We start from the raw sequence: 15,913 nt of genomic DNA, 5'->3' as shown, positions 1-15,913 counted from the left end.
GACCCTGGTAGTGGTTGGTAGAATACACAATACAGTCCTTACATTATTGACTCTCTACTCCCCAATGGTGGCCAATCACGCTTCCTCAAGTGCACAATCCCGAAGATAATGCTAGAGGCAGCAAGGCATATTGTCATCAGAGGAGATTTCAACTTATGGGTAGATCCAGCTTTGGACAGACAGGCGGGCAACCCAGATGCAGGCCTCCCACTGGATGGAGAGCAGACAAATGTAGTGGAAATTATGCGATTGTACGGGCTGCGGGACGCCTGGCACGCCTCCCACCCCAATGAAAAGGGGTTCACATTCTACTCAGCCCCTCTCGACCCTAACTAGAATAGACTATCTCTACCTCTCGAAAGAGATAAATGAAGTAGTAAATACCTCTGATATTGTCCCAATCAAATGGTCTGACCACAATATGGTTACAGTAGACATTGGACTGCATGCTCTACCACAAAAACTCGAAGTGGCGTTGTAATGAGTCACTTTGGAAGGATCCAGTCTTTAGGGCAGAGTTGACGCGCAAAATCGATGATTACTTGAAGGTGAATGATACAGGAGAGGTGTCCAAGAGAATGGTATGGGAAGCAGGATAGGCAACTTGGAGGGGGATCCTAATTAAAGAAGGGGCAGCGAAAAAGAGGGAACGAAGTTGGACGAAGCAGTGTGGAATGCTAATGAAGGCAGGCCCCAGAAATTAGCGGAAGCAGTGCAGAAAAGAGGAGAACTGAAGATACTAGAGGGACAGGTGATACGCAAACTACAGTTACTCAAACATTACGAGAAGGGCAACAAGGCAGATAGATGCATTACTTGCGTCCCGGTTGAGGGGGCAGTGGGCGGAGAGATGGGTTGTGGCTGTAGAAGAGGTGAATGATCCCCATATGACTGACCCTAGGGACACCCCAGAGGCTTTTGCTAAATTTTATGAACATCCTAAATACATCTGAGGGAGTATCGCTGGGAACCGAAATAGACCAATATATACTATTAGTAGACCTGCCAAAACTCTCCTGAGAATCGGTAGAAGAGATAGAATCCCCCATCACATCAGATGAGGTGGAAAGAGCAATCAAAAGGCTCCGACTAGGGAAAGCGCCTGGAAACGATGGCGACACGGCCGGATTTTATAAGACCTTTGTCTCCTCCCTCACGGGCACTGATTTCCATGATACCCAAAGAAGGTAAAGACCCCAGTCAGTGTGGATCCTATCGCCCTCCTCAATGTAGATTTAAAGATCTACAGGAGTGCTAGCAGCAAGATTAGAAATTCACATGCCCCAACTGATCCATCCTGACCATGTCGGATTCATACTGGGAAGGCACAGAGCAGACACAATGTGCAAGATGCTCCACCTAACCCATGAATCGAAGAAAATGACAGCCAACCTGGTGCTTCTATCTATAGACGCTGAGAAAGCATTAGATAGGGTCGAATGGTCCTTCCTCGAATCGGTATTAGCGAAGGTCATACTTGGCCGAGTCTTCTGTATGGTAGTTATGGTTGTATATACATCCCCCCCCCCCCAAAAGGCATCCGTAATGGTTAATGCAGAATATTCAAGGTAGTTTGAGCTCTCCAGAGGTACGAGGCAAGGCTGCCCTCTGTCAGCTGTTCTGTTTGTGCTTTCTGTAGAACCCCTTGCCCAAATACATAGGGCAGATCCCCAGGTAAAGGGAATTCAAGTGGCAGAAATGGAATACAAGTTTGCTCTTTATGCCGATGACCTATTACTCCATATCACGAACCCCATGACATCAATCCTAAGGGCACTAGAGTTGATTGAATATTATGGCTTGCTCTCCAAGTTAAAAATTAATAGATCCAAATCTATCCTGTTCCCATTACATGAACAGATCCTGGACTACACCACAGCACTGATGTCCCTAGGGCTAGTGATGAAGGATAACTCTCCGCTATCTAGGAATAAATCTGACCAAAAAACTAGAGGATGTATAAGGAGCTAATTTCCCCCAACTTTTAGCCACCTTCCATAAAGACCTAACGAAATGGCAAAAGCTGACTATATCATGGATAGGGAGACTAAACTCAATCAAAATGGTCTGCCTACCAAGGTTCCTATACACGTTCCAAATGCTTCCCATAAAAAATCCTGAATCATTATATAAAGTAAAGAGCCACCATAAAATTCCTGTGGCAGGGGAAAAGACGCACTCACTCTAGCCAAAGAAAGGCGGGTGGGCCTCCTGGATCTGAGTTTGTATTATCACGCTGTCTAAATGAGGGTATTGATCCCCCCCCCACATGAGGGAGAAGAGATTTGCAATGGGTCCAACTGGATAATCATTTAACCCTGGCCATGGTGGCAGTGTTATGGGTCCCTAAAAAGAAACTGCTGCATAGGCTCCGAACTCACCCCATACTGGGCACAATATGGGACATCTAGGGGGATGGAACGGGCATGAAAGGCGTTACTACATGGCCACCCTCCCCCCCCCATGGTCGCCAGGAATATGTGAAGAAATGCAGGATCACGTGAAATTTCAAACCTGGTATGATGCGGGCCTCGAGAGGGCGGGACAACTGTGGAGGGGTGGTGTTTTTCTTACAATCGCCAAACTCGAGGAGGAACTGGGAATCACCCGTTGCTGATCTTACCCTTCCTGCAGCTGAAGGGTACGCTTGTGAGGAAAGAATGTTGTGATCATTTTTCAAAGGGGTTCATGTCTCTCTGAATTTTATTAGACACAATGGCCACGTCCAGACGGATGATCTCAAATATGTACAAAACACTACTGGATGCAGGAAGGGGTTCAACAGACAACTTAAAAAAAAAAAAAAGATGGGAAAGGAATTTCGGCAAGGAATTAAACATTAACATGGGCCAAGATAGCTAAGGGGGCCTCACAGATATCGATTGCGGCACAATATAAACTCCATGCTTTTCAAACTACTTCATAGATGGCAGTATGATCCCTACAGATTGTCTAAAATGTTTCAAACAAAAAAAACAGCATGCTGGCAGCCATGTGGGGAAAAGGCAGATTATTGGCACATTTGGTGAGGATGTCCCAGGGTCCAGATATACTAGAACGAGGTCCTTGGGTGGATCAAACAGCTAGACGGGATCCACAGGCAAACCGCGCCCCCTCCTAACATTGTTGAACCTTGAAGAGTGTGAGGATGAAATAAATATGGTGAATGGAATTGTTCCTCTGCTCCTTGCTGCAAGCGCTTGTTTGACTCTGGTTCAGATGATATTTCCATTTTATCGCCAGAGAGTGGATTGGTGTGGCAACTAATATATACACATTGGAGCTGATAACCGCTGCCCTTCATGGGAGGGCAGCCCAAAATGAGCTGTTGTGGAATGACTTTGTGAATTAATATTTGCCCAATCCCCGCTAAAATGCTATACAATAGAAATGAGGTCAGTCACTAAGGTACACCCTTCACTGAATGCTAATGGATGTTGTGTACCAGGGAAACCCGGGAACTGAAGACTGCCTGCCATGATGCTGTCTGAACTGGATTATGGACCAGGACGATACGAAAGGGATATTATATATAACTTTCAAATGTATTGAAACCATGTGTAGTGCTTGGATGTGAAACTTTGCCACGGGGTAGGTGGGGTGGTGGAGGGGAGAAAACAGTTAGAAATGTAAGTTCATACCTGAAGTTGCAGGCTGATCGAAATGTGAGTGGAATACAATGTACCATTGTGTTAATGTACTTCAATTGTAGATGTAAACTAATTTCTTTGTTTGATAAAACTCTAAAATCAGAATAAAAAGAGAAATAAAATAATGGAAAGCCGCTAGATGCGATAATTGTCGGTGGCATGAAATAAGTGCCAAAATGTCACAATCTATTCCATTACTAAATGTTTTCACAAACTGATCAAATACATGAATGTTAAGTAATTTGGTAATGTTTAGGGATATTGTAAGCAGTGATGTATTCATGAGGGATGTCCTGAAAACCCGTCAGGGTTCCGACGCTCGAGGCCTGGGTTTGGATAACCATGCTGTAGAGCGAACAGCAACACTTTGGGGTTGGAAGGTTTATTTCAATGAAATGGAGTCCCGACCTGCTTTTCCACATTATGCTTCGTTTTTAAATTATCGTTTGCATCATTAGAAAGGACTTGACTGATGAAATAACGATCCTTTCTCAAGTTAATAATTTCAGTGCCATACTATTAAAATGGTATGCAAAGCGACGAAAAAAGTCATCAAAACAGCTGTTTGTTGTGCATAAATTGAGTGCCGTCAGAATTATCAAAATGAATTGTTAAACTATAGATTTAGTGAAATAAGCCCGGCACCAGTCTGGAGAAAAGGGGTGGTACCCTATTGAGCGTCCCTCTAATCTCCTTTTTGCTTCCACCTCTTTAGGCCAGGTTCCCTAAATCCCAGTGTTCAGCTAGCAATCAGTAACCCCTACTATATACAATAAACTAGCATGGGGAGAGCCTATAGGCCAAGGACTCCTTTATCTGGGGCTCTTCTCTGGGTTACCTATCTGAACACTAGTTTTTTTGGTTATTTAGTATGTGCCGATAACGGACGTCGTGTTTATTTATTTATTTTTTTGGTTAAATTCACTCCCCCTTCCTCTCCTTTCCCTAGTTTTAGTGCGCCTTTCTCCTCCCTCCTACTCTGCTCCATACCCCCGTCCCCGCTCTCCTCCTCACCGTCCATCCCAATGATGTTATGCATTCACTGATCTCCTAGATCAGGAGTGTGCAACCTTTGGCTCGCCAAATGTTTCGGACCACAATTCACATGATTTCTGGTTATTGATTAAGCTGGTTAGGGAAGATGGGAATTCTAGTCTAAAACATCTGGAGAGCCAAAGGTTGCAGACCCCGTCTTGGATCTTCTCTGACCCTCCTCACTGCCCCACCACCCCTCAGTCTGTTCCCTGGGGATATGGTGCCCGGCTGGCTCTTCTCTAGCCTACATAATATTTACTTCACTATTCTCATCCCGTTGCTTCTCTTAATCACCCTTCTCCTTGCACCCGCTCTGCACCACTCCACCTACTTCGCTCTCCCTCTTTCCTGATTACTACCTCCTCACCAAGCATTCTCACTCACTGCTTCACTCTAACTGGTTACAATCCCGCTCTACCAATACCTCACCTGCACTCTGAACCAACTTTGCCGCCACCACCTCTTCACTCTATAGTCCTCCCACCCTGGTCGCTTGGTTCACCTTCACACCTCTTGACCTCACCTCACTTCCTGTTACTGTCCTCCATTTACTCCACTTGTATACTGTGCTCTTTCTGTTGCCCCACTCCTATTTGTTCCAGTACTCACATGACTGGGCCAATCTATACCTGCCTTTTCCCCAGGAGTTTAGTTACATGGGTAAAGGCTTTAAAAGCCCCTCCCCCTTTTCCTGCAGAGTTTTATTTGCAGTCTGATTTTTCTCTGGTGCTATGGGTGTGGAAGTTTGCTTCTTCACCGCAAGAAGTGGTTTGCTTTTTTTGTGATTGATGTTGTTTGGTTGTGCAGAAGGTTTAGTGTTGCAGTATTTATGGTTTCCTGTCCGGTCTTTTTGTCACCACTGCTGTGAGCTATGAGTCTTGTACAAAGCACACTGGCCAGAAACAGTACTGTAAGGGTGACCGAGGGTGGTACTGGGTATAACGGGCACAGCACATGCCCCCACGGATCCCCAAAACCTCTGGAACAGGGTTGGCTCTTGTTTACACTTGGGTAGCGCGCTCCCCCCCCCTTCCCAGTTCAGAAGGGGATCCTGGAGCCTGCCCCTCCCCTGACATGGCCCCTGACCATGTCACACTTGTTGTTGCTGTCGAATGGTATGTAGCATTTTAGTTTGTTATATAAACTTGACAAAGGAAGAAACAAGTGGAAAGTGCCACTACATTGTAAAGTACTTTCGTCTGAATTCTTTCATGTTTTTGGGCATCGGGTTTATTGGGGCCAGTGCTTGCTTTAATGAGTCATGGATGCCGAGGCATTTGAAAGGTTACAATTGTTGCCTAAAGCTTTCCTGCCATAATTATTAAAGGGGGTGCGAGGTAGTGCAATCTACTTTTGAGCCTTGTGCTATTTATGTGAGCTGGTCCTTAAGTGGTGTAGCGCCTAAAATCACCAACAAATGTATCTTTTTTAATGGTGATCTGTGTATGATAATGAAGCTCTCAATTAAATGGTTTTACCTCGGTATGCTGGGATTACTTCTGGTAACGTCCGGGTTGCACACAGATTTTGGAAGCAAGCTCTTAACTCAGACATTTTACCAGCTAGATGCAACCCACTGTGTAGAAACTGCAATGCATTGTGCCTGATCTTTTGCTAAAACCCTAGCGTTTTTGGTGCTTTGAAGCGACTTGGTTACATGCCACAGTGACCCCCCCCACCCTCCCCTCACAGTGGCATGTTGTGGTGGTTGCATGCGCCTGAAGCAGCAGCAACCCATTCGTTTTGGGTTCGCATTAGTTTCAAGTTGGACCAGTCTTCACAGCCTGTCAATTCTCTCTGCAACAGTTGTATGTATTTCATGTGTCTTTAATGGGTGCATTTTTGAAGCTGTGACTAGAGCCTGTGCCTTCTGGTCCTTGTTTGAGCGGCTCCATGATGTTTAATATGGCAAGTCCATGTATGGCATTCATGCGCCGCAGCAAATCTACACCTACCTTGGCGCTCTACTGTGGAGCACTGTTATGCCACCCCATGTGCAACACAATGAAAATCAGTCTCTGAGAAAAAATGTTAGATCCAACAAGCTTTCCACCAATTGGCACCCTTTGCAGCCCATACCTAGATAGGGCACACGTAGAAGCAATAGCACAAGTCTTCTTTCTTAAAAATAAAAATCTTCTCCTTCAAACCAAAAGTACAGCTGGAAACCGATCAAGTGTCTCAACGAGTCTTATTCCCAGTGTTTAAAGAAGCAGTTCGTTTATAGAAGCGTAGTTAGTTCATTAATCGGTGGGGACATTGTACTGTGCGCGCCCTCGGACCTGGAAAACCCACTCTACATGTCATGTTTGGAAAAATCTGCATTGCAAGGGGATTATTCCTTTTTCTGTTGGCAAACCTATTGTTCAAACATAGTCCACTAAAGGAAAATCGCTGCCTCACTGCATGAGAAATTGATCGTTGTGTGATCACATTTAAGGAGGCAGTTTATTATGTTAGAACAACCGAAAGACGGCATTGTGCCAAGTAGATTTATAGAACGCTGAAGACCTCTTAAATTGGGAGAAGGCTGCAGGTAGCATTTGAATAGGGACTGAAAATGTACTTTTTGGGTTTACTTTGATTAATAGTTTTCTGGTTCAAAGCAACCACCCCAATCTCCCTTCCCCCTCCAACTCTGGAGAGTCACCTTTACCATAAGAAGTTCGCTAAAGAGGGAGCTCGTCTTCCCTCCTGTCCTCTCCCCCCATCCACCCTACTGTACCATACTGCCACCAGTGACGCTTAAGAACGTAATTTTGGATATGTAAACGCTCCTCTTTAGTTTGCAGCACTTGGCCCATAAGGTGAATGTCGCATTTTGTAAGTCACTTATTTGTTTTGTTTTTCATTGTTTTGTCCAAAGTATGTATTTTTTGTTTTTTACTCGCCACTTCTAAATTTTGTGCTATTGCATATAGACCATATGTGGGAATGCATCTGCCAATGTTATTGGGAGTCATTTCCGATCGAAATTGGCATTCTTCGAATACAATTCACGCCAGCTAGTTGGTTAGACCTTCCAGCTGGAAACCAGGAAGGCAGAGCCTGTTCTCGGTTGCAAGGGCTCAGACTGCTCCATGCAATGCCTCAAACTGGCTGCTGTATTTCTGTACAGTCCCCTGTCAACGATCAACAATTTTTCAATTTGCTTCACTAAGCAATGGAACATTGGATTGGTGAGGCGCAGGGGGTGTGAAGAAAGAGTTTTGGACCTAGTGGAAATGCATTTATATTAGACCTCCAAAAACTTAGACTAGTATTGGAATGGCTGCATAACCAAAGTTGACATCCAATGTACTTTTTTCCTCTATTTAGCATTCTCGCCGTTTCCTTTCTTGACACCTTTTACCATTCGCAGAAAATTGTTTACAGACGAATAAAAGGTGTTGGTCTTTTATTGTGACTACAGCTAGTGTGTGAAATGATATTGGACACCAATTTTGTCTCGGATCAAGTTGCTTTTTTAAAATTCTTTTAAGAACAGTGCAACTGTTGAAAGTTTTGAGAATGTGTATTATGCAGTGAACAGACTTTTCTTCCTGGCTATGCACAAATTCTCTCTCCCAACATTATTTCCAGTCTGACAGTGAATTAAATACCTAGCTTTTGGAAAAAAATGTTTGTGCAGCTGCTTTAGAATGCAAGTGTTACCTATGTTTGCTCTCGTTTTGTGGATGTTGCTTGTTTTTAGCACCCTGGCCTCCATTAATGCTGTCCACTTTTGCAGAAGGAGGCTTGTATCCCAACGCTGCTCTCTAGAATTTCTAGACAACGTAACGGAAAGCGCCGGAGTCCGGAGGTACTTTTCACCACAGCCTTCACTCTTCCTCCCTTCTTGCATGATGACTTCTGCCTACGAACTCTCCTCGCTCTACTCAGTCCTCTTCAATCGCTTCCTCTGTTTTTGTCTGGGCTCTGCATGCATTGGTGCTAGGATAGTCCAGTATTTCTAGATTTTCATGGATGCATTATTTGAAGAGGGGGCACCAGAGAGCCTAAATGTCCTTGGGTGCCAGCCCATGCTAGCGCCAACGTTCATGATGCATAGAGCACGTGTTGCCTGCCATGTTCTAGAACTGGTGTTGATCTCTTTGATGCTTGGACATTAAAAGCAGCTTTCTCCCCTTTACCAGCTCCATCACAAAATCCTAGTAAGGGTTTTGTATTGATGCAAATGAGCACATTTGTGGGTCTTCTAATGTATGGGTTAATCTTTAATGAGGCAACTTTATACCTGCTACATTCGCATACATGGGTAGTGATCAAACGTTAACAGAGCCTGGGTTAGTGACAACCAGCAGTTTTGGAGTCTAATGCGAAGAGGCTTTATCTCAAGAGGGCCTGCATGGGGTTTCTCAGAGCCAATGGTAGGAGCAGTGGTGCCGAACAAATGCGGGTGTAAATGAATGAATTCTTGTATGGCATGGATCTTTTAGCAGCCGGAAGCCCTGGGAAGGGTTCAGCAGAAAGATGACGGTAGATTTAGGAAGTACAAGGGTGCAAGCCTGGTACTCTGTAAAGTATTGCAAAGCATTACACGGGGAAAACCTGGTCATCCCCCCCCTAAAACACAGGGACTAAGTGACACTGTGCCTTTTTATTTAAGGCACAGAACCTCTTTAGGTATCTGTAATGCCACAACAGTGCAAGCCGAGAAAGGGGAGCCAGCTGTGCTTTAGTAAATAAGTGGCCTTTTACTTCATTAGAAGCCAAAATGCATAGGTTAGATTACAGTAGTATAACTACTTTGACATTCTAAGATGTCAAAGGATAACACAAGCAGGTGAAAACTACTTTTATTTGTAGCACTGGATGAGCTCACATCTGAGTCAGCCGAGCAAAGGCGCAAAGAATGGCAGCCACTTGGTTTGGCCTAGGGTGATAATCTAGTGGACCTTCCTAACCCAGAGATGTTGCAACCATATGAACACGTCACCCAAAGAGCTAATTTCATACAATGTTTCCCTCGTGTAATAGGCCTTGCTCAGTAGTCCTCCTTAAACACCATACATTGCATAGTACTCGACTATCAGCCTGCTGTAAAACTGTTATACTTTGAACTCCGAATTGATTATTAAAAGGGGAATTGCGGGGTACCCTCATTGCACTTAGTTAAAATCACCCACAGGAAACCCCGTTTTGTAAATGCATCGGCAACTACGTTCTTCGGCCCCAGTATAGATCGGTTCCCTTTGACAATGAGCTGATGGCCTAACTTTGGTGGACATCATGTCACAGAGCACAATCTAGCTGGTTTATTCCAACCTGAACTGAGCAAACGAACAAGGAAAATGACCTTTTGTCACCAAATACCTTGTTATACTAGCTAAACCGGATGTTGCGCTCCCTCCACACAAGGAGGTACCAGCCGTCTAATCTATACATGTAGAGTAATGCACATGGGCAAACTAATGCAACCAGTATACCGATCTGGCCCTTTGGCTTAGGTGTCTGGCCTTTCAATATAAATAAGCAGTTGGACACTACCACAAAAAGGCCACCTCCTTATTTCCCACATAACCCCCCTCAATTTATAATGTTGAAGTAAGAAATTCAGATCGAAATCTGCAGCTATTTCATTAAGCTAATGTTTTGGCAGGCAGTGGTGATCTGTCTGCCATTGAGGGCAATCCTTGTGCCCTAGCCACTGTGCTCAAGGGGGACATTGAATAAGTAGCCGTTGAAAGCAACAGTGTTCCAAATCATTATAGTCCCAATCCTGCCCATGCACCGTATCTACCCACTTCGAGCATTCAGGGCGAGGTTGAGAACAAATCACTGCTCCATATCCTACAAATGGTCCCCTTCCATGTCAAGTGAAGCCTGAAGAATCCTGGGCAACTCATATCTGTGCAGACCCGTGTCCAAACATGACACTAGAAGAACCTACATGTTTGGAACCATTCCACATATTTACAAATCTGCCCCACTTGGTCCTATTCCTGGTACACTGGTGCCACATCACCAGTGTGCTCCCTTTAGGTATAGTAATTCTCCTCCAGCCATCTTGTAGGCTATACCCAGTTACGGGTTCCGTTTTTCTGTCACACTGACTTTGGCATCAGCAACTGTGTTCAATGATGGCGAGGTCCCACTGCTCGTTTTCCATGCAAAAGGCACTGAAGTCCACCCATTCGAACTAACAATTAGATGAACACCAGCTTGCCTCTGCCGCCTTCCCTTCATGTTTAGAGGGCAACATGAAGTAGCATTTGCCCGTATTACTTGCCCTCGAAACTCGTTGCTTGGCTGATAATGCAAACTTGGACCCAATGGGCAAATCTGCAACCCCACCCCTCTCCCCAACTTGAAATCCACTTCCAACACCAAACCACAAGTTAATTTTCTGTAATCGAAGGGGGCGGGGGAAACAAGGAGGGAGTGGTAGATTTGTGCTTCATCCCTGCACACTGCCTGTGCCAATACTGGTGACCAAACAAATGGCAACTTCCATGGGTGGAGAAATTCCTGCCAGCTTCCGTGATGCCTTGTCTGCCCAGGTGCTGGTTCAATCTGTGATATATCATGGCAATTCAATGCTGTTTCATGACGTACTCCAACCCCCACCACCACATGTCAAGTATCTTGAATGCAACAAGATAGTGCGGGTGGACTTCTGAACCCCAGACACAATCATGAGTGTGGTTTTCTCACCACTGTGGTGAATCTGGTGATGTCCTCCCTTCTTTCCCTAAGGTGCCCCCCCCCCATGTATCAATGGGACGCCAGCCACTACCTGATCCAGACCATGGGGCCAGCTATGAGGGAGAACCTCGGGAAGATGATGGGGTATTTATAGAGGAAACCACACCTCCCTCCCCCCTCCCTCCTTTCAGGGAAGTTTCCTCTATTCCACATGCCTTAATGGCATATTGTCACACTCCTCACCAGCCTCTTATGTCCACTGTATACTCAACATCCCACTAAGAATGGTATATTGACAACTCGGATGAGGCAGGGGAAGGGATGATCACTCCCATGAAGTTAAATATCCACGTCCTCATCATTCAAGAAATGGTTGCCTTGCCACTGAGACTAGAAAGAACAGACCAATGAATATCACTAAGACTTGGCAACCATCGCAGCGGTCTAGTTATTAGAAAATGTAATCAGCCCGGGAAGTTGAAATGCGTGCCCGACACAGCTGACTGAGAGAAAGGAGCTGTAGACACTGGGCTGCACAGCATCCGGTACCGATGCAGAGCATCATTTTGAGGGGAAACGCACTGTGGCAAATTACGTGGAGGCAAACCCGACCCCGGCAAAGAAGCTCTGGTGCAGGTGGTTCACTGCTTGAAGAAAGAGCAACGAAAACCGTGCCCCATGAAGGGGAACGCAGCACGAGTGTAGCGATTAACTGGGTGCAGGCAGAGCCAACACATTGCCAGACAGAAGCGAGGAAACGCTGAATGCAGCCAGTAAGCGCATGGGGAAAAAAGTGGGTTACTGGGTTTCCTAAACGCGTATGCCGCTCTGTAGGAGTAACAGAAGGGAACCGTAGTGAGGAGGCCTGAAACAATCGTTAAGCCCAAAGAATACAAGTGGGTTACCAGGTTATTTTACAAGTGTTTCACAAACGCAGCGTAAGACCAAAAGAGGCCTTTAAAGAAGTGAAAGTAATTATAAATCAGACTACGAATTGGTTATTGAAACCCGACCTTAAAGGAGGAAACAAAATTAAAATTGAAGGTGCTTGGACAAGGGAAATCCCATAGCCCTTGAAAGGGAAGCAAAGCATGAGGGATCCAGGGAAGTGAATGATAACCACTCCCCTTGGGAACTTTGCAAAATTAGATCGGCCCTTTGAAAGTATACCAAATGAAGACATGTGTGGGTTGAGAATTATAATGTAAAGAGCATCTCGAAGACCCATACCATTCAGATTATAAATGTGTGAAGCCTGCCAAAGAAGGCACCATATAACTTGTCAATTTGCAACCTGCACTTTAAAAGGTGAAGAATATTAAAGGGTAAGAGAGCATGGGAAAGATAAGTTTCCCTGCAAACTGAATACACCAAGGGGAGAGTGATCCTCCTGGATACTGAGGAACTTGATTATTTTATTTTTGAACCAATTCTATTGGTACAAGTAATCTGGGGAAGGGATTTGAAAATTTGAGCACTTTGAGAAATCAAGAGACGTTAGGTACCCTTTACAACTTGGAAGTTAGTTTTAGAGTGGTAGTGCCAAAATAGGATTACGGACACAGGAGTTACTTTTTGTTTGGACATCTTGACAAATGACACCCATTAGTTTTGGGTTGAGGTGGTCAAAATGCCTTCTAGATTAAGGATAGAGGGACATTTTCCAAAACCCATTTGCTTTAATAAATGTTTGTAACCACAAACTGGACTCATGTGTCCGGTCGCATTCCTGGCTCCTCACACCACACATGCAGATTTTTCAAACACTTGTGCTTTGTTCACGAGATTCTCAAGAAAGGTCCCCTTTTACCCAGAAATGCCACGGGATGGATGAGATTGCTGCAACATTGGGGACAATGTTCTTCAAATTCCTGGGCACGAATTAGTCTCAAACTCTTGGTGTACCTGGACAGTCCCAGGGCCCTTAGTGTTTCATAACTTTGTCATAACTTTGTTGCAATGTGTATTTCAAAGGGATTGGTTCCTCCGACGTATTCCACATCTGACAGGTAATCACCACAGCTGTGCTGCTTCGGAAAATGTTCTGCGTCGATACGCTGTCCTCGAGGCCCTCCGTCAAGCCGACGTCACCGGATGTTATAAGTAGGACGCACGACGCCCGTAGCCTCCGTTCCGTTTTTTCCGCAAACATGTTTGCTTTGGAGATCTCGGCGCGCCTCGGTTCTTCTGTTACTTCTATCGGTTCTTTGAACATGGTGTTTGTGAAGATATCATGTCTTCGTCTTCTACCCCGCGGTCGGGATTCAAGAAGTGTCGGGACTGCGGTTCCAAGATGTCACTTAAGGACCCGCACAACGTCTGCCTGTGGTGCCTCAGCGAGGACCACGCCACTGATGACTGTGACGATTGCCAGTCGTTAACGTTGAAGGCCTTGCGGGAGCAGAAGAAGCTTACTGTAGGTAGGGTTTCCAAACCCCAAAAGTCGAAATACGCTGGGCTTTCGACCGACGACTCGAGTGGTGACTCTCTGCATCACGAGTGCTTCCCGCTTCTCTGCCTCTTCGAGGCACTTATGGAAGCACCGTCACCGGTCGCCTTCCCCGTCTGAGGACTCCGCCAGACGGCGGGTTGCTTTTCCCAACGAGCATTCCTCTCCTGCGGAATGGGATGCATTTCGTACGGAGATGATGGCCATTTTCCAATCGCAGGGCTCGTTATGTCTGCGCCATCGAAAGAAGCCGGCAGGGAACATGCTAGGGCCACTGCTTGCATGCCTTTTGGGCTTGGCCGGTCAGCGCGATCATCAGGAGCCTTGGGGTTCCGATCGGATAAGGTGGATCGCTCTAGCCATGCCCACTCCAGGTCCCGGTCCTCAACGCCCTAGAGACCCGCAGAACCTGTGAGGTCATCTAAGACGACGTCGACGCCATCAGCGCCATGTCCGTCGGGACTTTCTCGAGGCTCCGCCTCTGAGGAAGTAGTCGGCGCAGAGGCCGTCAATGGACACGCTCGGGGCACCGCCCTCGAGGCCTGTGTCGATGCCATCAGCACCATGCTCGACGCCGATTCCGTCGAAGCCCTAGACGCCTTTTGTGGAGGCTTTACCGGAGGTACCATGCATAGGTGGAAACTCTGAGAAAGGCCCTGAAAGTCAGTGAGGCCTGTATTTGAACCTTTTTTTCTTTGCACTCATCCAGGGATTTATTCCAGCCTCTGAATTATCTCCGAGGTGGATGAAGGGTCTGAGCAAGGTTTGGTACCTGATGAGGTTCCTGACGACCTGTTATCTGGTCATAGCCAGTTGGAAGATCTGTGTCAGTCTTTGCACAATGCCAGTGGTCTTGATACCTCCCTGGAGGTCGGGTTTGGCAGACCTAAGCCTGGTACGCATGCTGAATCTTCGTACAGGCGCCTCATGTCGAGGGTGATGGAGTACTTGGGGTGGTCTGCGCCACCAGTAGATTTGCTGCAGGATGACCTGATAGATATCCTTGACCAAGGTCCACCCACTGACCCGGTGCTGCCATTTCATATGGCTTTACAGAGAATGGTGGTGGCGGCTTGGACTGCTCCAGAGAGTCTCCCGGCAGTGAGAAAGTCGTTGCCGAAAAAATACTGTCCAGCCAGTAGCGACCCCTGCTACTTGATGCATCCCACTACAGAGAGTTTGGTGGTGCAGGCGGCTACGGCCCTGGCAAAGCAGGCGTAGTACCCTACCATCCCTCCTGATGGGGACAACAAACATTTTGATGGCTGGGCGAAGAAAGTGTTTTCTTCAGGGGGTATGGCTTTACAGGCAGCCAACTCTGTGTGTGCCTAACCACGTTTCACTCCCTCTGTGGAATTGTGTCTCTTTGGCGGCTGAACATATTCCCAAAGGGGAGGAATGGGATGGTTTTCTTGCCCTTGTTCAGCATGGCAAGGATGCCATGTGTGAATCCGTTCAGTCGGGTCTGGACATGGCAGACTGTGTCAGCCAGTCCATGGCAGCGAGCACCGTGATGGGCAGTTTTGCGTGGTTGCGGAAGTTGTGGTTTGCTCCTGACATACAAGTCGAGCTTCTCAACATGCCCTTTGATGGTGTACATCTTTTTGGCAGCAAGGCTGACAAGAGCCTTGAGAGGTTGCAGACCTCCAAAGCTGCAGCAAAGTTGTTGAGCGATGCAGTCCGCCAACCTTCGCCTTTTCGTCCTAAGGGACAGCAATGAAGGGGAGGTTCCTTTCGGTACTACTCGTCTTTTTGTAGATCGAGGGGAGTGGCCAGTCAAAGGGCCCAACGTAGGAGTACCCGAGGTGGAAAACAAGGTACTCGTCGTGCCAAAGCCGCTCGGGCAGTTGCCTCTTTGCCCTTGAGGCACTGCTGCAGCCGCTTCAGCTCCGTCATGAGGCTATGTCCCATGGTTCGCCAGTTGGGGGAAGGCTGGCGCAGCATCTTGTAGAATGGTGTGCCATTACTTCAGATTTGTGGGTTCTGGAGATCATAGCCCATGGCTACGGTCTTCCTTTCCGGCCTAAGGCCTCACGACAATCCACCAGGAAATCTCTTTGAAGAGTCCGGATCCGCTCCTTGCACAGGAAATCGAATCCCTGCTGGAGAAAGGCGCCATAGAACTGGTGCC

At 46.5% G+C, this 15,913-nt stretch overlaps 1 protein-coding gene across 2 annotated transcripts in view; it reads left to right on the top strand.

The window, feature by feature from the left end:
- The window catches only part of CABLES2 (Cdk5 and Abl enzyme substrate 2), a 419,982-nt gene that overhangs the window by 270,418 nt on the left and 133,651 nt on the right, over positions 1–15,913 (top strand). The window contains exon 2 of one of the 2 annotated variants that reach the window (XM_069650745.1): positions 8,416–8,487. The exons of the other annotated variant lie outside the window; for it this stretch is intronic. Within the exon in view, the coding sequence (XP_069506846.1) occupies positions 8,416–8,487 (72 nt within the window). The remainder of the gene's footprint in view (positions 1–8,415; positions 8,488–15,913) is intronic. 2 annotated transcript variants of the gene reach the window in all.

The sequence above is a fragment of the Ambystoma mexicanum genome, chromosome 3p (genome assembly GCF_040938575.1).
Source record: "Ambystoma mexicanum isolate Mex_15411 chromosome 3p, UKY_AmexF1_1, whole genome shotgun sequence".
In the NCBI taxonomy this organism is placed as follows: Eukaryota; Metazoa; Chordata; class Amphibia; order Caudata; family Ambystomatidae; genus Ambystoma; species Ambystoma mexicanum.
The sequence above is the reverse complement of the archived record's forward strand: the minus strand, read 5'-3'. Positions and strand labels throughout refer to the sequence as shown.